A 24344-nucleotide genomic window follows, 5' to 3' on the forward strand; every position below is an offset into this window, starting at 1 on the left:
AAACTCTTAATTAAACTCAGTAAAACTCTGTTTTGTTTAGTTTTTACTCACAGTGGCCTTCTCTCTGTCTCGGAAGGCCTTGAACACGTTCTTCCAAACATCCATGTCTCCCTCCCTTACTTCCTTTAAGTCTTAATTAAAATATTACCCCTTCTGTGAGGTCTTTACTGGCTCCCTTACTTAAAATCACAGCAGCTCTTCCATACATACTCTTTCGGTTTCTCTTCCTTGCTTTGTTTAGTTCTTCCAGTTATTCAGCATTCTCTATATTTTCATTGTCTTCCCACGTGGGACTTGATCCCGGGTCTCCAGGATCACACCCTTGGGTGGAAGGCAGGCGCTAGACCGCTGAGCCACCCAGGGAATCCCGACAATTGAACTTTAAAGCAGGAATTTGAAAATTATGTAACATTTTTTTTTCTTCCTTTTTTCCTTTCTTCCTTTTTTCTTGGCTGGCATAGAGAAAGAGGAACTTTCTCTTCCATTTTCTAAAAAATTTATGGGACTTCAAGAATATCTTATACAGTAAAGTACAGAAATTATAAACAGTTCAATGAATTTCTATGTGTGTAAACATGTAGTCCCCAACCAGATCAAGATATAGAACACACTTCTAGGACCTTAGAACCTTCCTCATGTTCTCTCCTAGTCAGTATTTCCCCAAATACTGTTCAGACTTCTGTCACAACAGATTAGTTTTATTTTTATGAACTTCATACAAATGGAATCAACCTGGTTTCTTCCTTTGCTCAGCATTGTGCGTCTGCAAGATTCATCCTTTTTTTTTTTTTTTTTTTTTTAAAGATTTATTTATTCATGAGAGACATAGAGCCATAGACAGAAGGGGAAGCAGGCTCCTCACAGGGAGCAGGACATGGGACTCGATCTCTGGACCCGGGATCACGCCCTGAGCTGAAGGCAGAAGCTCAACCACTGAGCCGCCCAGGCATCCCTTGTCCTTTTTTTTTTTTTTTTTTTTTTTAAGTTAACAGTAATTCATTCTTTTCATTGCGGTGTAGTTTTCTATTGTTTGAGTATGAATGTGTTTCTGTTCTCTTGTTACATTTGGGCCATTTCCAGTTTTTAGCTCTTAGGAACAAAGCTGCCATAAACAACATTGTACCTCTCTTTTGGTGTGCATAAAGATTAATTTCTTGGAGTGCTTGGTGGCTCAATCAGTTGAGTGTCCAACTCTTGATTTCAGGTCATGAGCTCAGGGTCCTGATATCAAGCTTCCATAGGCCTCTGTACTCAGCTGGGAGTCTGCTTGAGGATTCTCTCTCTTCTCAGTCTGCCCCCTCCTTTGCTCATGTTCTCTGTCTCTGTTTCTCAAGTAAATAAATCTTTTTTAAAAAGATTAATTTATTGGCTAAATAACTAGGAGTTAACCTCATCTCCTTATGTGTGTGTGGGTATATATATATATATAGAGAGAGAGAGAGAGAGAGAGACATAATTCTTAATACCACATGGTTTTTATAGCACATGCTAGATGATCATTAAATGACTGAAGATAAATTAGTTAAAATCAGGATGCCTGGGTGGCTCAGCAGTTGAGTGTCTGCCTTCCGTTCAGGTGTTATCCTGGGGTCCGGAAACAAGTCCTGCATTGGGCCCCATGCAGGAGCAAAGGCTCTGCCTTTGTCTCTGCTTTTCTCTCTCTCTGTCTCTCATGAATAAATAAAATCTTTTTTTAAAAAATTAGCAACTAATCATGTACAGTGAGATTATCTCAAACTTATTCACAATATTGAACCATTTCTAGTCCGTATTATTTTCTATATCTGACGTAAAAACATGGCTTTATCCAGACTTTATATGTTTCTTTTTCATCTGGGATTGCCTTTTTTAAAGCCATATTACTTATTACTTGCTTTCCCTTCTCTAGGAGATGGGAGAAATATGTGCAGGAAGGAGAACATTCAGATTAATTTCAAGATGTGAATTTCAGAACTGGTCGGCTATTTTTCTATAGTTTTTCAACTATAGAAATCAGTTTTTCCATACAGTATATTTTTTCTAAGATTCTGTACACTTTAAAATCAGCTATACCAGTGCATTCATAACACAGGTAGAAAAGCTGTGAATCTTAATTTTTGTCATGGGTTAGATATGTTTTGGGGTGTGTCAAGCAAAAGCTTTCTTTGATGGCTGTAAGTAATTCTAGAAATGGCTTTAGTTGGTGAAGAATGCAAACGGGAGCTACAATAATAGAAGAAATCTTGAGAAATATTTTTCTAATTCTGGGAAAGTATAATTTTCTTTTGAAGTGATTTCTAAGCTAAGACTTGAAAGATGAGTAGGAAACAAGGTGAATGGGACACCTCAGGGAAAGAGGTAAAAGAACATGGTAGGTAGGTAACTGCATTTGCAGAGAGAGAACAGGACAGATTTGGGCATCTGCAGGCAATTCAGGAAGGCTGGAGCAGTGGTTTTCAAGCTTTCACGTGCATATGAATCTCCTGGTAGGAGTAGGGTTTGTGAATTTGGAGTTCTAACGTGTTTACACGTGATGGAAATGTTGCTGGTTCAAGGATCACGCTTTCTTGGAAACTACTGGGTTCCGGTGTAGAAAGCTAGTGAGAAGGGAGGAGTGGGGAGTGAAAGCAAGGACCATCCCATGAGTTTAAAACCCATGTAAGGAATTTGGGTTTAAGGCATTGGTAATCCACTGAAGGGTGCCAGGAGTAATAGTGAACTTGTGAGTTAAGTGGGCAGTCTTTAGGGGTACACTCCATTTACATTTGAAACTATATAGATTAATGTCTGAGAAGTGATTATTCATCAATAACTCTTGTTTTTCCCAGTAGCAGACTCAGTGCATTTAAAGGAAAAGTTTTGTTATATTTGTTAATTTAGATGTTATGTGTTAGTTTAAGTAGTTCTTTCTTCCATGGATATTATTTATCCTAATAAGTATTATAATTTATCTCATAACTACATTATTAATCCTGTTTGATGGGATTTAATTTTTGTCCATTTGTGTACCTATATACTAGTCTGAGGTTGTCTTTTTTATTGATTTAAAAAATGAGCTAGCTGGTAGTGTTTATCGTATGGTAGGAATGATCTTAATGATACATAGTAATTTGGGTTTCCCTAAATGTTAACTAGAAGGTTTTGATTTAGTTTATTTCAACTGATTAAATACTGCATCAGTTTTGCAGTATTATAAACTTTTTTTTGCAGTATTATAAACTTAAGAATAAAGATATGTGTTTATGTTTTATATGTTTATATTGTATTTTCTCCCTTTTTGTATAAGTTCTAGGTATTCTTTTAAAAGCTTGGAGAAAGGGGCACCTGAGTGGCTCAGTGATCGAGCATCTGCCTTTGGCTCAGGTGATAATCCCAGGGTCCTGGGATGGAGTCCAGCATTGGGCTCCCTGCAGGGAGCCTGCTTCTCCCTCTGCTTATGTCTTTGCCTCTCTCTGTGTGTCTCTTGTGAATAAATAAATAAAATCTTAAAAAAATAAATAAATAAAAATTGGAGAAAAGCAAAATAAACTCAGCCCACATATAAACATTACTAACGTTTTAGTATACATTCTTCCTCCTTCCATGAATACATCAATATACTTACTCGTATGCATACTGTTTATTGCTCCACCAAGCATTATATCATAAAGACTTTCCTACTTTGTTAAAATTGTTTAAAAAACAAACTTTTTTTTTTAAAGATTTTATTTGTTTATTCATGAGAGACACGCACACAGAGAGAGAGAGTGTCAGAGAGAGAGAGAGAGGCAGAGACACAGGCTCCATCCAGGGAGCCTGAGGCAGGACTCGATCCCTGGTCTCCAAAATCCACACCCTAGGCTGAAGGCTACCCTAAAAGCAAACTTTTAATAGTAGCACAGTTCTGTTGAATGAATGCGATTTAACAATTTCCAATTATTGAACATTTCTTTCCTCTGCTGATAACATTGAAGAAAATCTTTGCATAAGTCATTCTCCATATTTATTTTTTTTTAGGATAGGAATAGAAATGTTCAGTGAAAGGTAAGACCTAAAAGAAAAATTAGATATTGCCGTATTGCTTCCTAGAAGGGTTATGCCAATTTATATGCTAATATTCAGCTTTTCTAATTTGGTAAGCAAAAATGATCTTACTTTAATTTATGTTTTTTTGATTACAAGTGAAGTTGAACATTGTAAATAGTTTTTAAAACAATTACATATTAAAATATTTTTAAAAGAATCCCTTATGTATTATGTTGTAAAGTAAGATATTTTAATTGGAATTAATATTTTCTCTTAGTGGATAAATTAACTTTTTGGATAGTTTTTACAAAAACACACAAAACTCAAGGCCCTAAACAGTTGCCTGAGAGGGAACCACTGTTAATCACTTTCTTATATGTATTTGCAGAAGTATAGTAGATCATATGTGTGTATGTATTTGTTTGCCAAAACATTAGACAAATTATGGAGAACATTCATTAAAATACCGTCTAGTTCAGATGTGGTATTGTGTACTAAATTGTGTACTAAAAATTAGAAAGGGTCTAAAAATGATTAGTATTTGGCTACTAGCCCAGAAGGAAGAAAAGCAGGGTCTGGCAGCATTTGGCAGTAATTTTCTATAAGACAAGTGGCCTTAGCTCTTTTTATTATTGGATCGATTCTTTGACAATAGCACTTCTGTTTATAGTACCAATTCTGTAGTACTGTTCCAAAAAAGAAAGCCAAGTTTTTGAAAATTAGACAGTTGATACCTGGAAGAAACTCTTTAAAGTACAAAACTTACTTGGAGGTCTTTAGGGGAAAGACACTGTTCTTAGGTATTTTAGGATTTCTCTGCTTGACAGTTAAAAGTTTTAGTAGAATTTTCAGACTCTGCTGCTTAACATGGAAAGTTTGAGCTTAAATAATTACAAATAAAATTTATCATTTTCCTAAACTCTTATTTACCTAATTCAGAAACCAATCATCCATGATGTAAACATATTTTAAAAATGATTTCCCATGCTAATGGTACTATATAGTAGTAATTGGTCTCATACATTAAAGATCTTGAGCTTGACTTGAATGTTACTGCTAAATAAGTGATTTGAGTAATAAGAGTCAGAGGTTTTAATTGGATTCTACAGAGCTCTAATGCTTTAGGCATAAAGGTACTTGCTTTTGGAATAGATTTTTTTTTAAGGCTCTTGTTTCCAAAAATAAAGTTTGGATGACCACTGTTTACTGAATACTAACTCTCTGTGTGACCCAGGATAAGTAGGGGTTTTATGAGCATTCCTATTTGCTGGAATTCATACCTTCTATTCCAGATTAATTATAAGGCTGTAAAGGCTGCTAAAGAATTTGTACCTAATAGTGGTTGGTAATATTTGAAGAATTTTAAGAATGAATTTATCGGAGATGAGAAAAGATCATCTTAATTTTTAAAAACGTGTTTAATTTTGAAAAATTTATGTATTTATAGGAGAATTGTTAAGATAGTACAGAGAATTCCCATATTCCATTCACTCAGCTTACCCTAATTGATGTCTTATATAACCATGCTTTCAAAACTAAGACCTTAATCCTGATTTTAAAAATAAAATTCAACAAAATTTTTTTGAGCACCTACTATATGTAAAAGAGTGTTTTAAATGCTGGAGTATATACAGTATTGGAAAACAAGTAAAAGTTGCAGATAATAATAATAAACTGATGAGCTAGGTGTCATTCCCTTACACATTCTCAGGGTTTTTACCCTATGTGTTGTTGGTACTTAAAAAAAGGCGCTGATCTCTAGGAGCCAGCATGGGTTCCTAGAGAGTGAGTCATGTCATATTGGCCTCATTTCTTTTCTTATAGGGTTAAGTAACCAGGTAGGTACAGAAGGAGATACTCTGGCCATAGTGTATCTAGAATTACAGCTACATTTATTGGATTTTTAATTTGTGCTGGGCACTGGGTTAAATGCTTTACATGGATTATCTCATTTAGTGCTGTTTTACAAATGAGGGAAGGGACCCCCAAGGTTATACAGATAGCATTTGACAGCCTTTTATGATATCTTTATAGACAACTTAGAGAAATGTAGTCTGAATAATTGCATAGATAGGTGGATTTGTGATTGATTAATGGGCTGATGTTAAAATTAAACTGCAGTTCATTCTTAGTGGTGTCCCTCAAGGTCCGGTCTTCCCCCATGTCCTATTCGAAATGTTTATCCATTACAAACTGACAGAGTGCTAGTATGTTACAGGACAGAATCAGAATCTTCCCTCTACCCTCCCCCTTTATTTTTAATAATTGGAAAGATAAACTGTATCTAAGAAAATATTTGTTATAATAATTTTATATTTGAAATGTATGTATTGCCTAGGGACAAAGCCTTCTAATTGAATTTTTTTTTTTTTAATCTGCACAAATACAGGGTTGGACTTAGAGGGCTAATGGGTAGTTTTTTGTTGTTGTTGTTTTTAAGTAGGTGTGTGCCTGGCTGGGTCTCCTTATTTGTCTGAAATTGGTGAGTCAGAGGTTTATTATAACTACTCCAAAGGTTCACACTCACTTAAACATTATTTTGAAACACGTTGTCAAAAATACGGTTGATTATCCTTTTCTCCTCTGCATTTAGCTGTATGTTCTCAGTTCCGTCTGCCACATTTTGAGGAGGGTGTTGATAGACCATGTATTCAGAGGAGAGTTATCAGGATGAAGCAGTGTCTTGAAACAGATACTTGCAAAATAATTGAAATATTTGAGATTTTCAGCCAGGAAAAAAAGACAGCTTTAGTGGGGTATATATGGTAATGCTTTTCAGATTGGGTGATTAAATGATCTTTAGTATTCTTCTTAACTCAAACCTGTGAGTCTGTGCAATGCATGAAGGAATGGAACGTGGAAAAGGGATTGAACGTATCTTTTGTATCCCCACAGGACAAAATTAAAGTTAGTGGAAGGGAAATATTGGTACATAATGAAGATGTTTTTTAACAATTGAAATGAAAATTGAGTGGACAGTTTCTCATTGTGGTGTATTGAGTAGCATTTAGTCAAGCTATTCTTATTCTCTAAGGACTTCTCCAACTCCTATCCTTTTTTTTTTTTTCCTTAAGATTTTATTTTTAAGTAATCTTTACACCCAGCTTGGGGCTTGAACCTAACAACCCTGAGGTCAAGAGTCATACACTTACTGACTGAGCCAGCCAGGCACCCCCAATCTTTTTTTATTTCTTCATTCATTATAATTCCCCATAGCAAAATTTTCTTGGGTACATCACTTATTCTCAGCACCTTATGCTTTTATATAGTATCAAATGTTAGTAGTAACATATTATTTTGTTAGTAAAACAAATTTAAACAATAGCAGAGCATTTTTCACTGCTAGATTGGTAATACCAACAGTGGCAAGGATATATAGAATCACTCATACATTCTAGGTAGGCATATAAATTAGTGTAGTTTCTTTGGAGTACTTATTAAAATTATAAATGTTCATGCTTTCTGACTCAATAATTTTAAAGAAGTTTTCTTTGTTTATTATAGTGTTAAATATGTTGCCAGAAGCCCTAAATGATTCTTAACATGGGTGAAATAAATGATTCTACAACCATGTAGTGGGATCTCACACAGCCATAAAAAGAAAGAAAAAAGTACTTCTGCCTGAGTTCAACTCTGACACACATTATCTGGTGAAAAAAATATGTCGCAAAAAATATGTTGCAGGACAGTATTTATGGCATGTTGATATTGCTGGAAAAAAAGTAAGTTGTGTGTATATGCAAATACATATGCACACATTAATAAACATTTATGCTTCTATGTTCATAAACTTCTCTGGAAGGATACACAAGAAAAGAAGTAGCTGTTTCTGGAGAAGGGTTAGGAGATTGGAAGTCTGAGATCTCAGGCTTTGGTTTGCCTGACTATACATTTATGCTGTTTGTGTGTGCAGGTCAAGATTGTTTTGTAAAAGTTTTTTTATTTGAAGTCATTACAGATTCACAGGAAGTTTCAGGTAGTATGGGGTGGTACCCTTCATCCCATTCCCCCCAGTGGTAACATCTTAGGTAACTGTAGTGCAAAAGCCAAACCAGGAAATTGGCATGGGTACAACCCACAGATCTTGTTCAGGTTTCAGCAATTATACCTGTACTCATTTGTGTGTGTATATAATTCTTTGAAGTTTTATTGGATATGTAGATTTGTGTAATCAACATCACAGCTGAGATATAAAGCTGTTTTATCACCAAAAAGATCCTTGTGCTATCCTTTTATAGTCCCATATGTCCCTTTATTCTCTGGCAACCACTCACCTGTACTCCATTTTTGAACTTTGTCATTTCCAGATGATCTGCAAATGGAATAAAAAAGTATGTAACCTTTGAGACTGAATTTTTTTTTTTTTTTTTTACTTAGTGTAATTCCCTTGGAATCCATCCAAGTTGTTGCATGTATCAATAATTCCTTTTTATTGCTGGACAATATCCCATGGTATGGATGTACCAGAGTTTTTTAAATCACCCATTGTTAGATGTTTGGGCAGTTTCCAGATTTGGCCTATTACAAATAAAGCTGCTATCCACATTTGTGTGCAAGACATGAGATTTCAGTTCTCTGGGATAAATGTCTAAGAGTGTGAATTGCTGGGTATTATGGTAAATGTATTTAAGAAAGTGTAAAAGTATATTTTAAGAGATTGCCAACCCATTGTCCAGAGTGGTATACCATTTTAGGTTCATATCAGCATTGTATGAGAGGCCTAGTTTCTCTGTCGTCTTTGGCATTTGGGTTTTTTTTTTTTTTTTTGAAGTTTTTTGTTTGTTTAATACATCTGAAAATAATGCATATACAAAGAATTGAGACATGAGAAAGCATTGGTTCAATACTAACAAATCTACAAGAATTATGATTTGGGGAAGGGGGAGAAGATTACTTAAATATTTTTTAAAATTGGAAACTGCAACCAAAATAAGTGGATAAAATCCCTATTAACACTTATGAAGAGTCTTCATAAGACTCCATGATTTTTTTATTAAACTAGAGAGCCTTAACTAGCTACTCTAGGGTTCCTCATATGCAAAAGAGAAATACGGGGATTCCCCTGAATGGTCCCCATTTTGTTAAATGTTCTCCCCACCCACACCCCCAGCTTCTTCATGAAGCAGGGGTCTCCTTCCTCCCAACTTAAAACGAGGATGTGCTTCATTCCATAGACATCTGTTTGCCAGCGCCACCTCTCTCATTTCTTCGATTTACCAGGTCCTCAGTTGTGTTCTAGGAACACCATATCATACACTATTAAGCTGGACATCTATGCTAAGCATATAAGACAGGGAAAAAATGTTTTTTAATTACACAATCAATCCATTTGGTGTATTTCAAAAGGTGCAATACTTTTCTTCATTTCTAACTTCTTTCACTGATAAATTAACTTCAAAAAAAAAAATTCAGCAAATGGCAAACAGATTTCCTTGAAAGTCACAGTCACATATATAGTGCATCCTAGAAAAGAGGAGGGACAAGACAGGTTCCACCCACTTTCATGAGTTTCATCAAATACTGGATCTACTCAAGGGTGGAGAGAAAAGGCAACTTTCAAAAAGGAGTATGTTATTAAATGAGGCATTTATTATACTGCTTCCTAAGAGCACCAGGTGGGGAACAAGTTTTCTGAACTAGTTCTAGGAAGTGGAATGTGGAATCAATCCGTCTTCCTCCCCTTAAGGGCTGTCCAGTGGTTAATGAATTTAAAAAACATGACTAAATAAAAACAAAGCCCACACGTGCTCCCCACACCACTAACCCACTCCCCCTTGCAAAAAGAAAGGGAAAAAAAATCCCCTAAATATCCCAGGTCATTCTCCAGAGTGGATGGAGCCCGGGAGCAGCATCAACAACCTCAATTAGTCTGTTACAGAGTCATCATAAGCATGCCTTGCTTTTAAACAAAAAAAAAAAAATTTTTTTTTGAAACGACAGAACAAAAACTAGTACTAATCACTTTTCTGACGATACACAATTACTCAAATTAACTAGTACTGAGAAGGGGAAAGGGACCATACATATTGGCCTCGTCTCACATGAGTGTATGTAGGTAGGCGCAAGAACAAATTTTAATCTTTAGTTTGATTTAACGTTCCTTTTAGTATGATGCTGACACCAGTTGTGCGGAAAGGGCTCTGGAGAGATGTTCATAGCAGCACACACCTGCGGCTCTTCTTCGGTTCTGGAGGCTCCAGGGCAGCCAATATTCCTTCGTCAAATACATTCTTTAGGCCTTTCTCTGTGAGTGCAGAACACTCCACATACTTGACCGCCTTCAGGTCACAGGCCAGCTTTTCAGCAGTCTCTGGAGTGATAGGCTTCTGTTTGTTCTTGGCAGGTTTCTCAATAGTAGAGGGGTCATCTCGGAGATCAATTTGGGTCCTAACAAGCAAGAAAGGAGTCTTTGGACAGTGGTGAGTTATCTCAGGCACCCACTTTTCCTTCACATTTTCAAATGAGGATGGAGAGAACACTGAAAAACAGACTCGAAATACATCTGTTTGTGGATAACTCAGCAGTTGTAATCTGTCATAATCCTCTTGCCCTGCAGTATCAAAAAGTCCAAGGGTATGTGGCTCTCCACCAATCATAACTGTGACTGCATAGTTGTCAAAAACAGTCGGTACATACTCAGATGGAAATTTGTTTGTTGTGTAGGATATCAGGAGACATGTTTTACCAATGGCACCATCGCCCACAACAATGCACTCAGTTGTCTGCATTGCTGAAACAGTTTTGTATCCACTGTAAATATTTCAAATTTGATGATGACCTCAGCTTCTCCGCCGGGGCGTTGACAGCACTCGGCATTTGGTATTGTCTCTATTTTTTACTTTAGGTGTTATAACAGATGTGTAGCAATATCTCTTTATGGTTTTAATTTGCCTTTCCTTGATGGCCAATGAGTTGAACATACTATTTTTGCTATCTGTCTGTTGGTTGTGTCCTTCTCTTTTCCTTCATCAGTCTGGCTATCAGTTTTTGCTTCATGTAGTTTGAAACTGTTTTTAGGAGTATAAACATTGAGGATTGTTATGTTTTCCTGATAAAATGACTTGCTCATCATTATATGACTGTCTTTATTCTTTGTTATACTCTGTTTTAAGAATCTACGTTGTCAGGATCCCTGGGTGGCGCAGCGGTTTGGCGCCTGCCTTTGGCCCAGGGCGCGATCCTGGAGACCCGGGATTGAATACCACATCGGGCTCCCGGTGCATGGAGCCCGCTTCTCCCTCTGCCTGTGTCTCTGCCCCTCTCTCTCTCTCTCTCTGTATGACTATCATAAATAAAATTAAAAAAAAAAGAAGATACATAAAGTCCTTTTAAGAAAAAAAAAAAAAAAAGAATCTACGTTGTCTTTTAGTAAAGCTACTCCAGCTTTTTTTTTTCATATATCTTTTTACATCTTTTTTATTTTTAGCCTACTTGTGTCTTCTTATTTATTTATTTGGATTTATTTATTTATTTGAGGGAGAGAGAGTGAGAGCAGGGAAATGAGCAGAGGGAGAGGGAGAGAGAATCCTCAAGCAGACTCCCTCCTGAGCATGGCGCTGGAATGCGGGGCTCTATCCCAGGACTCCTGAGATCAAGACATGAGCTGAAATCAAGGGTTGGACAATTAGCTGACACCCCTGTGTCTTCATATTTAAAGGTTTCTCATAAGTGACTTCTGGGTGGATCACACTTTTTTATCCAGTCTGTTAATGTCTGTCTTTTAAATAGAGTCTATAGATCATATACAGACATACTTTGGAGATAGTGTGGGTTCAGTTCCAGACTACTACAATAAAGTGAATATTAAAATAAAGTGTGTCAAGTGAATGTTTTGGTTTCCTATCGTGTGTATAAAAGTTCTGTTAGGCTACATACAAAAATAAGTCTCAATAAATTTAAAAGACTGAAATCGTACAAAGTATATTCTCTGAACACAACAGAATAAAATTAGAATTCAATAACAGAAGGAAAGTGAAATACTAATATGGAAATTAAACAACAAACTCTTAAATAGATTCAAACAACTAATTTATGTTTATTGTAAACATCTACAGTAAAAAAAAAAAAAATTTCAAGTCAATAAGCTAACTTTACACCTTAAGGAACTAGAAAAAGATGACCAAACTAGTAAAAGAAAGGAAATAATAAAGACCAAAGTCCAGGAGGTAAATTACATGGAGAATAGAAAGACATTACAGAGAATTAATGAAACTGAAAGTTGGTACTTGAAAAGATAAAAGGACAAACTTTTAGCTAGACTTGTCAGGTGCCCCCAGTCTCTGCTTTTTAATTGAATTAGACTATTTATATTTAAAGTAACTACTTATAGGTTTTTGTTCCCCAGTTCCTCCATTACTACCTTCTTCTGTGTTTATTTTTTCTAGTGTACTATTTTGATTCCCTCTCATTTCCTTTTCCTTATACTTTTAGAGAAAGATTCTGGGAAACCATGGTAAGGGAGAGCCAGCTGGTGGTTAGAGCAAGAATCATTTTAGCCAGCTGAGGTGGTGAATATCCCAAATAGAGAATGTCATAAACAGAGGCATAGGTACCTGGTGTTGGAGAACTGCAGTTTTGGAAATTAAGTGTATCCCTGTTTCATATTGTCAAAGAACAAAAACTCAAATGAGTAAATTTGAAGAACGAATTGGCTTTATTTAGTGATTTATGAATTTGGCAACATCTCATCTAGCGAGTAGAGGGGAGCTCAAAGGGTCTGTACAAACGAAGATTTTTATAGGAAAGAGGGTGGGGCAGGAAAGTTATTAGTGAAAGAAAAGAAAGGATTGTTCCAGGCAAGGTCACTTTCCCTTAGAAGGGCAAGGCTCTTCCTTTGGGGATGGAGAGGGCCTATGTGACAGATTACCTCCCTGGAACTTACTAAAAAATTCCTGATGGACAGGTTAAGACCTTTATTTCTGTGGCAGGTTGAGACAGCAGTTAGGTTAGGTGTTAAAATCCTGGTTTAGTTACTTGCCTTGGCCCAAGTGATGCCATTTTGGGCCTGTGGCTTTCTCTTTCACAGTGTTTTTGCAGACTTATTCCTTTTAGTAGCACTGAGAATTAATAAGCATTTAATTAATTAATAAGCATTTGGCATACAGAAATTTTTCATAAAAATGAATGTCAGACTGAAGTAGGACATTGCTTTAATATTTCCCAAGACTGATCCTGAACCATTAACAATGATTTTTTTTTTAAAGAGTTTATTTATTTATTCATTAAAGACACACACAGAGAGAGGCAGAGACATAAGCAGAGGGAGAAGCAGGCTCCCTGCAAGGAGCCTGACGTGGGACTTGATCCCGGATTCTGGGATCATGCTCTGAGTTGAAGGCAGATGCTCAACCACTGAGCCACTCAGGCGCCCCATTAACAGTGATTTTTGTTACAGCATCCTAAATACCTCCTCCAAGTCTTCCAGGAATACCCAAGTTCAAGAAAAATATTAATTATAAAAAACAAGCATAGAGTTCCATTTCTTTTTCAAAATTCTATATATATATTTTTCATTTTATATGACTACATCTAAATTACCTGCTAATAGAATAAGTGGTCTTAAAGTCTTTTTTGAAATCCTAGAGCTCATTTTAGTTCTTAGGCACCTTTTGTAATTTATCAGCTAAATGTATTATCTCAAAGTGTGTTTCAGTTAGGCTTCTTTTGGCTCTAATAGAAGGCCCATTTCAAACAGTCTTAGACAATAAGAAGTTTTTTTGCCTTAATGTAACTGGAAGTCTTAGATGATAGTAGTCTTCAGAATTACTTGGTCAGTACATTACTGAAGACACCAAGAATTCAGATTCTTTGCATTGTTCCGTAATACTGGCTTTATGCCAAGGCAGGACGTTCTCTGTAGTTGTATGATGGTTTCCAGGAAGGAACCATATGTTCTACAAGGAAGAAGAGTCCTCTGGCTTCTGTAGAGGGCGCTTTTAGGCAACAAGCTTGAGCAATAGAAGCCTGAGGAAGGTAAAAGGGCCCGCAGTGACCACTAAGCTAAATGCAAGCAGGCATTGCCAACAGGCTCATTAAGTGCCCCACCTTGAAATAGCCATAGGCCCTAACTGACCAATTACAACGAGGCACAGTTCTTAAGATTACCAAAAAGGGGGAAATTCCATAAGTCCCTATACTCCCTAACTCTGCCCTATAACTGCAGCCTCACCATTGCCTTGGCACAGACAATCTCTCTGTTGCTGTCCTGCCCACTGCTCCCTTGCAGTGAATTCAGTAAACTTTCATTTGTTCTGCCTTGGGTGAATTCTTTCATCACTTGTGCTCCTGGCCTCCTCCCAATCAGAGTGCCCCACATTTGGTGCCCCCCCCCCCCCCATCCAATCAGGACACCCCAGAGCTTCCTCTGAACAGAAAGGACAGACTTAACCAGAACCTACCAGAAAACTTTTTTTTCATATCTCATTGGCATGATTCCTCCTCATTTCTGAATTTCTGGCTACAAGGATGGGGGTAAACCCACCTTGAGCTGAAGTCAGTTTTGCTAGTTGCTGCCAAAGAGTTGTGGAATGGATGGATATTGGAGCAAACAGTCATGGTGTCTGCTTTGGTTGTGTCTGAATGCTGTGAGGTTTCTTAATCCACACTTTTTCTGTTAGGCTTTTATAATGAGTCAAAATATGCTTAGTCATATTTTGATTTAATTGCCCGTGTTCAGAGCTTTCTATCCTCTAAAGCAGTACAGCAATTACTAAGCATTCCTTTCTTTAGAAAGAGAATGTTGAAATAGTGAAAGGATTGGAGATACTTGGCAAATTTGAATCTGTATCTCCTTGTAACCAATAATTTTTAACCTCTTTCACCTCCAGATAATTGACTTAGCTGCCATTTACATAGAAACTTTAGTGATTTGACTTGTATCTCCTTTCTCTCTTCAAAAATTGCCTGAAGCATTGTGATAAAGTAGAAAGTGAGTTGGGTTATGATTTGGGTTCTAATTAATTCTAGCTTCACTGCTTTTCAGTTAAGTGTGATCATGGACAAATCACTTCATCTCTCAGACCTTCAACTGTCTTCTTTGTAAGCTGAAATATCTTCTCACCAAGTTGTTCTTATGGGAGTCAAATAAAATGGTATGAAAAAAAAATGTGAGAAGTATAGACTAACACAATTTTAAATTGGCTTTTTACACTAATTAGAGAGTGGGCCTTTAAAGGGAGGGAACTTAGTAATGAAAGATTCTGGTCCTAAAAGATAAATAAATAATCTTAGATTCTGATTATTCAGGATCTATCAGAAAAAGATAAGGAGGGATCCCTGGGTGGCGCAGCGGTTTGGCGCCTGCCTTTGGCCCAGGGCGCGATCCTGGAGACCCAGGATCGAATCCCACATCGGGCTCCCGGTGCATGGAGCCTGCTTCTCCCTCTGCCTGTGTCTCTGCCTAAAAAGGTTTTTCTTAAACATTAATTCATTTTTAACTGTTAAACCCACTTTGCTTTTCTCGTAAAAACACCATTTGGTCATGATGCATTTTACTTTTTTGTATTGTTGGGTTTGATTTACATAAATGTTAAGAATTTTTGTGTCTATATTCATGAGAGTTTTGTTCTACGGTTTTCTTAGAATGTCTGGTTTTGATATCAGGATAGCGCTGGCCTTGTAGAGAGTTCATTGAGAAGTATTCTTTCCTTCTGCTTCAATTTTCCGGATGTTTTTTAGATTTGGTGTTATTTCTTCCTTGTATTTTAGGTAGAATTCACCAGTGAAGCCAATTGGGCCTAAAGTTCTGTCTATGGAAAGATTTTAAACTATAATATCAATTTCTTTTTTCTTTTTAAAGATTTTATTTATTTATTGATGAGAGACAGAGAGAAAGAGGCAGAGACACAGGCAGAGGGAGAAGCAGGCTCCATGCAGGTAGCCCGATAGGGGACTCGATCCCGGGTCCCCAGGATGACTCCCCGGGCTGAAGGCAGCGCTAAACTGCTGAGCCATTGGGGCTGCCCCAATTTCAATTTCTGTAACTGATACAGGATTATTCTATTTATTTTCTTTTAAGTGAGCTTTGGTAAGTTTGTCTTTCAAGGAATTTATTTCATCTGAGTTGCTAAATTCATTGACATAAAATTGTTCATAACATTATTTTATTTTATTTTATTTATTTTATTTTATTTTATTTATTTTATTTTATTTTATTTTATTTATTTTTAAGATTTTATTTATTTATTCATGAGAGACAGAGAGAGAGAGAGGTAGAGGCACAGGCAGAGGGAGAAGCAGGCTCCCTGCAGGGAGCCCGACGTGGGACTCGATCCCGGGTCTCCAGGATCACGCCCTGGGCTGAAGGCGGCGCTAAACTGCTGAGCCACTCGGGCTGCCCTCCTTTATTCTTTTAATGTCTGTAATTTCTCTAATTTCTGATACTGGTGTTTTGCCTCTTTTCCTTTTTTGCCTCCTGATTAGTCTGGCTAGCGGTTTATCAGTTTTACTTATATCAAAGAACCAGTTTTTGGTTTCATGGACTTAAAAATTTCTTTTAAAACGGACTTTGGTTTTTAGAGCAGTTTTAGGTTCCCAGCAAAGTTGAGTAGAAAGTACAGATTTTTCTGTACTTATATAGCCCCTACTCCCACACATGCATAGCCTCCCACCACCAACACTCAATGAATCTACATTGACACATCATTATCACCCAAAGTCCATAGATTTATATTAGGATTCACTCCTGGTGTTATATGTTCTATGGGTTTGGATAAATGTTTAATGACATATATTCACAATTGCAGCATTATATAGAGTAGTTTGCCCTAAAAATTGTGTGCTCCACCTGTTCGTTTCTCCTTCTCCAACTTCTGGCATGGTTTTGCCTTTTCCAGAGTATCATATGGTATATAGCTTTTTCACATTGGTTTCCTTCACTTAGCAATATGCATTTAGGTTTCCTCCATGTCTTTTCATGGCTTGATAGCTCTTTTTAAAGCTATGCATAATATTCCATTGTATGGATGTTCCACAGTTTAACCATTCAGCTGCTGAAGGACATCTCCGTTGCTTTCAAGGTTTTTTGTGGTTGTTTTTGTTTTGTTTAAAGATTTTATTCACTTGTTACCCCCCAAAAAAGAAAGATTTTATTCACTTATTAGAGCGTGCATGAGCTAGGGATGGGGGGCAGAGGGAGAAGCAGATTTCCCACTGAGCAGGAAGCTCAATGCAGGGCTCCATCCCAGGACCCTGACATGACCTGAGCTGAAGGCAGATGCTTAACCAGCTGAGCCACCCAGTCATCTCTTGTTTTATTTTTTATTTTTTAAGTAGGCTCCATTACTACCCTGAGATGAAGACCTGAGCTGAAGTTAAGAGTTGGACACTTAACTGACTGAGCCACCCAGGCACCCCTCAAGTTTTGACAGTTTTAAATAAGGCTTATATAAATATTCATGTCCAGGTTTTTGTGTAGATGTTTTCAACTTATTTGGATTGATACCAAGGAGTATGAATGCTGGATTGTATAAGAAAATGTTTCATTTTATAAGAAACTGCCAAACTGTCTTCCAAGATGTCTACCATTTTGGGTTTTACTCATCCCCAGAAAACTAGCTTTTGGTCTTACTGACTTTTTTCCCACTTGTTTCTGTTTTGTTGTCCTTATTCTCTCCCCCCTCCATCTTCTGCTTTTTATTTTTACAGAAAAGGAGAGAACATTTACTGCTTAGGTTTATTTTGCTTTTCTCTTTCTAATTTCTTAAGGTGGAAGCTTAGGTCATTGATTTCAGACCTACTTCCTTTTTTAAGATATAGAGTATTGTTTAGTTTCCAGGTGTTTGGGGATTTTAAAGATGTTCTGATTTTAATTTCTAATTTAATTGCATTGTGATAAAATTCTTAAACTTTATTGAGAATGGTTTTAAGGCTCAGAATGTAGTCTGTCTTGGGTAATGGTTCTTTATGTACTTGAAAAAAATGAATATTCTGCTGTTGGTGGAATGTTCTGTAAATCAGTTAGATCAAGTTGGTTGATAATATTGTTCAAGTCTGCTATATCCTTATTCATTTTCTGTATACTTGTTCTATCACATACTGAGATTATAGTGAAGTCACTGACAGTAATTGTGGATTTGTCTATTCCTTACAATCCTGTCAGTTTTTGCTTTATGTATTTTGAAGCTGTTCAGTTTAGGATACTTACATCTTCATGATTAAATTGATTTATCAATATGAAATAACCCCCCCCCCCTTTTTAAGATTTTATCTATTTGTTTGAGAGAACGAGATAATGAGAGCATGAGCAGGTAGGAGGGGCAGAGAGAGAAGCAGTCTCCCCACTGAGCAGGGAGCCTGATGCAGGGCTTGATCCCCTAACCCTGGGATCATGACCTGAGCTGAAGGCAGACGTTTAATGACTGAGCTACCCAGGCACCCCTGAAATGACCCTATTTATCTTTGGTGATAGTCTTATGTATTTTATCTGATATTAAGATAGCTACTCCAGCTCTTTTTTATTTTTTTTTCTTAAGATTTATTTATTCGTGAGAAACACACAGCGAGAGGCAGAGGCGTAGGCAGAGGGAAAAGCATGCTCCATGCAGGGAGCCTGATGTGGGACTCGATCCCAGGACCCCAGGACCACACCCTAAGCCAAAGGCAGACACTCAACCACTGAACCACCCAGGTGTGCTACTCCAGCTCTTTATTGATAAGTAGCCTGGTATATTTTTATAATCCTTTAATTTATTTTTGAAGATTTTATTTATTCATGAAAGACACACAGAGAGAGAGGCAGCGACACAGGCAGAGGGAGAAGCAGGCTCCATGCAGGGAGCCCGACGTGGGACTTGATCCCTGGTCTCCAGGATCAGGCCCTGGGCTGAAAGCGGCGCTGAACCACTGAGCCACCCAGCTGCCCTATAATCCTTTAATTTTAACCTTTTTGTTTTTATATTTAAAGTAGGTTTCTTTTTAGATAGCATTATACAAATCTGGCAATCTCTTCCTTTCAGTCAGGGTGTTATATAATATGATTGCGCTTATGTCTGCCATCTTGCAATTTGTTTCCTGTGTGTCCCATCTCGTCTTTGCTTTTTTTTTACTCTTGCCTTCTTTTGAATTGAGTACATTTTATTATTCCATTTTATCTCCACTGTTGCCTTAGAACTGTGTAATTTTTTCTTTTTTTTCTTTTTCAGTGGTTGACACGGTTATAATAACCACCTTTAACTTATCACAGTCTTCCTACAAATACTAATCTATCACTTCATGTATAGTATGTGACTGTAAGCACAGTGTATTTTTCCCTTCTCCCATCACTTTTCCAAATGTCGTTATATATTTTACTCCTATCTATGTATTTTACAAACCCCAGAATAGGTTATTATTTTAAAATGAGAAAGAAAATCTATTTTATATTTAGTCACATATTTACTCATTTTAGTGCTCTTTCTTCCTTTGTTTAGATTTATGTTTTTCTTTATTATCATTTTGCTTCCACAGAAATTCTTTCTCAGCATTTTTTTTTATTGTGCAGGGCTGCTGGTGACAAATACTCCCTGCTTTTATTTGTCTAAAAAAGTATTTTATCAACATTTCAGGAAGATTTTTTTCCGGTACTGAATTTTTTTTTTTAATTTTTATTTATTCATGAGAGACACAGGGAGAGAGAGGGGCAGAGACACAAGCAGAGGGAAAAGCAGGCTCCATGAAGGGAGCCCGACGTGGGACTCCATCCCGGGTCTCCAGGATCACGCCTTGGGCTGAAGGCAGCACTAAACTGCTGAGCTACCCAGGCTGCCCCTGGTACTGAATTTTAGTGTGTTAAGAGTTTCCAGGACGGTCTTCAGGTTTGGTGGCTCACTAGGAGAACTCTCAGGTCTGAGCATATGGTTATACTCATGATTTATTATAGTGAAAGGATGCAAAGCCAAATTAGCAAAGGGAAAAGGTGCATGAGTAAAGTCTGGAGAAAACAAAGCATGAGCTTCCAAGGGTATCTCCCAGTGGAGTCACACAGGACATGTTTAATTCTCTCAACAATGAATCATGACAGCACATGAAAAATGTTGTCTAACAGGGTATCCCATTAGAGACTCAGTGTCCAGAGCTTTTATTAAGAGTTGGTCACATAAGCATCCTCTGCCAGCATGCACCAAGTACCAGACTCCCAGAAGGAAAGCAGGTGTTTAGCATAAGTCATACTGTTTGTACAGATAATGTAGGCACAGTAAACCACCTGTATTAGGAAATGTTTTCTAAGGATAGCAGTCTTCAGCTTGCTATGTTAATTCTCTTCTGCATACTACATCACTTTATTTTTACCTTTTTGCACTTTAAAAATTTTATTTTGTTGTCTTCTGCCTTGCATACCTCTGAGGAGAAATTTGTGGTGATTTCTTTGTTCTACTGTATGTAATGTACATTTTTCCTACAGATGCTTTTAAGAATTTTTGTCATTGTTTTCAGTAATTGGTTTATGGTGTGCTTTATGTGTATGGGTGAGTGTGTGTTTGTGTTTATCCTCTGTGGGATTCCTTGGACTTCTTGGAACTGTGAATCTGAGGCATTCAACAAATTGAAAATTTTTTCAGCCATTTTTTTTTTCCAACATTGCTCCATCTCTTTTGTTTTCATGCTTCAGTTAAACATATGTTGTTAGACTGCTCATACTGCCCCACAGTTGGAAGGCAACGTCTTTGTTTCCCCTCCTCTCCTTTTTTAAATAGTTCTATTCTTTGGTCTCCAGGTTTACTTTTGCAGTGGCTAATCTACTGTAAATCTCTTTGAACAATATTTTAATTTCAGATATATTTTTCATCTCTAGAAGTCCCATTTGATCCATTTTTATAGGTTTCCTTGTCTCATTATATTCAGATATTATGTTGTTGAGCAAATATATTTATTATAGTTGTTCTAACATCTTCATTTCCTGATTCAATCATCTCTTTCATTTCTGGTTCTGTTAATATTGACTATGGTTTTCTAGTTCATGGGTCACATTTTATTACTTATTCTAAGCCTAATTGTTATGCTGTATCTTATAATAATTTTTGATTATTGTATGGTTATTGTATGCTCATCATTGTTTTATGTTGTTTGCTGGATTTTGTTGTATTACATTAAAGAATGTCAAAATTGTTGTTGTAAACTGCTGAGTTACTTCAGGTAAGTTTGGTCCTTTCATGGCTTATTTTGAAGCAGTTTCAGGGCATACCCAGAATTGCCTTTACTGGAGGACTAATTTAACCTCCCTTCTAAGGCATGGTTCTGCTGGGGTCACTGTTGGCTTCTGCGTTCAGCAAGATCTCTCCACTTTGAATGGGGGAATTTAAACAATTCTTGGCTCTTGGTGAGCTCTGACAATTTTTTATCTAACAGCTTCCTGGTAATATTCTTTCCTTAGGGGTTGATTTGATTTTGCCTGGCCTCTTGGGGTTTCACTTTTTACATGTACAAATTGTATTCAGCCAAATATCAGTAGGACCCCCATGAATTTTTTTTGGACCTCTTTCTTTGTGTAGATCTTCTCCTCTCAGCTAGTCTCTTTCCCACCCCTCACAATTCTAGCCACCTTGGCTTTTCTAAACTTTGATCTGTGTCTTTTTAACTCAGCAATAGTGCTGGATTCTTTTGGGGTTATCCTTCTCTGTACCATTGCCTGGAAATTACCTCCAGGCAGAAAGCTAGAGGTTTTGTAATTTATTCCCTTTTTAGAACAGTACTCTGGGATCACAGTCTTGTGTCACCTTTGTTCAGTGTTTGAAAACAGTTGTTTCCTATATTATGTCTAGTTTCTAGTTGTTTAGGCAGAAGAATAATTCCAGACTTTCTTTTCCCTTCATGTTCAGAGTGGAAATCTCTCTATAAACACTAAACTTTTCCATTTACACTATAAACTTTTCCTTTTTTTTTAAAGATTTATTTTTATTTATTTATGATAGAGAGAGAGAGAGAGAGAGAGAGGCAGAGACACAGGCAGAGGGAGAAGCAGGCTCCATGCCAGGAGCCTGACGCAAGACTCGATCCCGGGACTCCAGGATCGCGCCTTGGGCCAAAGGCAGGCGCGAAACTGCTGAGCCACCCAGGGATCCCCCTTCCTTCTTTTTTCTTTAAAGGCAGCTTCATTTCAGAATATGTGCAAAATATCAGGTTTCTCCTTTTCTTATTATATTCAGAAAATAGTCATGATGAATGTGATCAGGATTTCAAATTTTATATTCTTTTTAGGTACTTCTTATAGCCACACTATCTTCCACTATTGATGACTTGAACATATATATATATATATATATATATATATATATATATATATTGCAGTGGATGAATATATATTTATTGATGAACATATATATCTCCTATATTTCTCTCATAGTAGATCAGAGCTCTGAATTGGTGAGGCAGTGGGGCACTGATGATACAAAATATAAGGAAGCACTCACTTTCAGGTGCCAATCCTGCTTATAAAGTCAGAGTCTCCTTAAATATTGTGCCCTAGATATCTTGCTATCTTGCTTGTCTTACTCTGTTTCAGGCTTTGCAGGGAATATTCCAGACAAAAGATCAGTTTCATTACTTAGGGCATTGGTCCCAAACTACTGTTAACTGCATCACATATTTACTTTAGAGTAGTTTCAAATCTTTTTTTTTTTTTTTTACCTTCATATTAAATTATTTTAACTTCTGTCCAACCGTTTACTTTCTTGAACTGGAAATAACATGTCAGTCCCTAGATACTGGCTGAAAAATGGAAGAAAGAAAAAGAGTATCTGTGGTAGCAAATACTGTTTCACATAATCAAACCATGTGTAGTGAAGTATTACCTGTTTTTTTTAGGTCAGTGTTTCCTGGCCCTAAAAATGGATGGCTCTCCCTACGTAGGCCAGGTTCTGTTAATTTCCTGTGTGCTATTGCCCACTGGGCTGGTAGCCATATTTACAGAGTCCAAAGTAAGCCTGACGTGGCTTCAGAAATGAATCTAGATTTCTACCAGGAGAACTTTTAATATGGGTCAGAGACACACAATTAGGTTTTGATGATGGGAAGAACGAAGCATTTAATCTCACATGGAATGTACTTTTTGAGTTAATTCTTGACCCACTTTTGGATTGTTTTAGGATGCAGATGGAATGATAAAGGAATCCCTCTCTCTCCTCATCTTAGAATATTAGAGGAGACCTGGAGGAAGTCCAGATGAAATGAGTCATGGAGCCATTTGTTGATCTAAACCTGAGTTAATCCTTAGGGGAGAAGGGCAAAAAGAATTCATTCTTGTTATTTTCATTCCAGATGTCCAGGGTTATTCAGAGAGGGACCTAGTATGAGTTCTAGCAATACTAAGTGATTTTTACTTGGAATAGCCTCTGTTAAATATCTTCTTCTGGCTGCAGTGGTATTAAGTACCTCTTTGATAGTTGAACAGTTCTAAAACATTGATTTTGTGGGCAGAGAATAACCATTAATCTCATGTTACTACTGCTTTGGATACTGAGTTTTCTTTAATTATATTGACTTCTTGGGCTTTTTCTCCTTTTTTTCTGTGAGAATGTTAGCACATTTGTACCATCTGCAAAGTGTTTTATAATAGGTTGGAATGTGAAAATATCCAATCCTGAAAGAAGATGCTTTTAGAGTCAAGTTTTGTAGATTTAGGCAGTGATACCTTTCTTTAATCACTGGGTGAAGTAATATGTTGTGATAGAAAACAGTAGACTTGGACGTGAAAGAACTTGGTTACAGTCCAGGTTGAACCACTTATGTAGCTGTGTGCCTCTGAGCCAGTCAGTTAATCTCTTTAAGACTCAATTTTTTCCATCTGTAAAGTGTGTGTAAGTAAGTGTATGGGAGGTGGGGGAGGGTGTGATAATATCTGTCTGCTTATTGTGCAGATCAGTATGAAGATCATCATAAAGACGTGAAAGCATTTTGGAAAATGTGTAAAACATTATACAAATACAAATAGAAAAATATAGTTATAAAATTATTTTATCTCAGCTCAAGTTAAGTCTTGTGCTTTGAGAATCTGTTAGTTTCATCTAAGTAGTTCTTTTATCACTGATAGTTTAGAAAAAGGGAAATGTAGGTTGGAGTATAGATGGAAAATATGTGATGTTGTATTAGGCAAAGTTTATAAATTATCTATGAAAAAAATTATAAAATCTTAAGAGTAGTTTTTTTTTTTTGTACCGGTAAAATTTGATTGAAAGTTTTACTTAACCTCTTCTCTACTCCTAGACTTTGCAGATTCTTAACAATTATATTCTATGAAATATTGTGTGTGGATTTTCCACTTTGGATTATCTATTGAAAAATTTTTTTTAAAGATTTACTTTATTTGAGAGCAAGAGAGAGCACAAATGGGGGGGAGACATGGAGGGAGAGGGAGAAGCGGACTCTCTGCTGAGTGAGAAGCCTGTTGT

At 36.8% G+C, this 24344-nt stretch overlaps 2 protein-coding genes across 4 annotated transcripts in view; one reads left to right on the forward strand and one right to left on the reverse strand.

Moving 5' to 3' along the window:
* The window catches only part of GLCE (glucuronic acid epimerase), a 115433-nt gene that overhangs the window by 7400 nt on the left and 83689 nt on the right, over positions 1-24344 (forward strand). The window contains exon 2 of one of the 3 annotated variants that reach the window (XM_035708709.2): positions 10328-10403. The exons of the other annotated variants lie outside the window; for them this stretch is intronic. The gene's annotated coding sequence lies outside the window, so the exon portion shown is untranslated. The remainder of the gene's footprint in view (positions 1-10327; positions 10404-24344) is intronic. 3 annotated transcript variants of the gene reach the window in all.
* On the reverse strand, positions 8722-10776 carry LOC112675684 (cell division control protein 42 homolog). Its single transcript, XM_049104134.1, has one exon. It carries the CDS (start codon positions 10710-10712, stop codon positions 10137-10139), a length of 576 nt encoding a protein of 191 aa, XP_048960091.1. The 5' UTR covers positions 10713-10776; the 3' UTR covers positions 8722-10136.

Source organism: Canis lupus, chromosome 30, assembly GCF_003254725.2.
Source record: "Canis lupus dingo isolate Sandy chromosome 30, ASM325472v2, whole genome shotgun sequence".
Lineage (NCBI taxonomy): Eukaryota > Metazoa > Chordata > Mammalia > Carnivora > Canidae > Canis > Canis lupus.

Excerpts from the sequence above, each read along its gene's own strand:
- LOC112675684 (XM_049104134.1), bottom strand. The coding sequence starts at position 10,712 with ATGCAGACAACTGAGTGCATTGTTGTGGGCGATGGTGCCATTGGTAAA.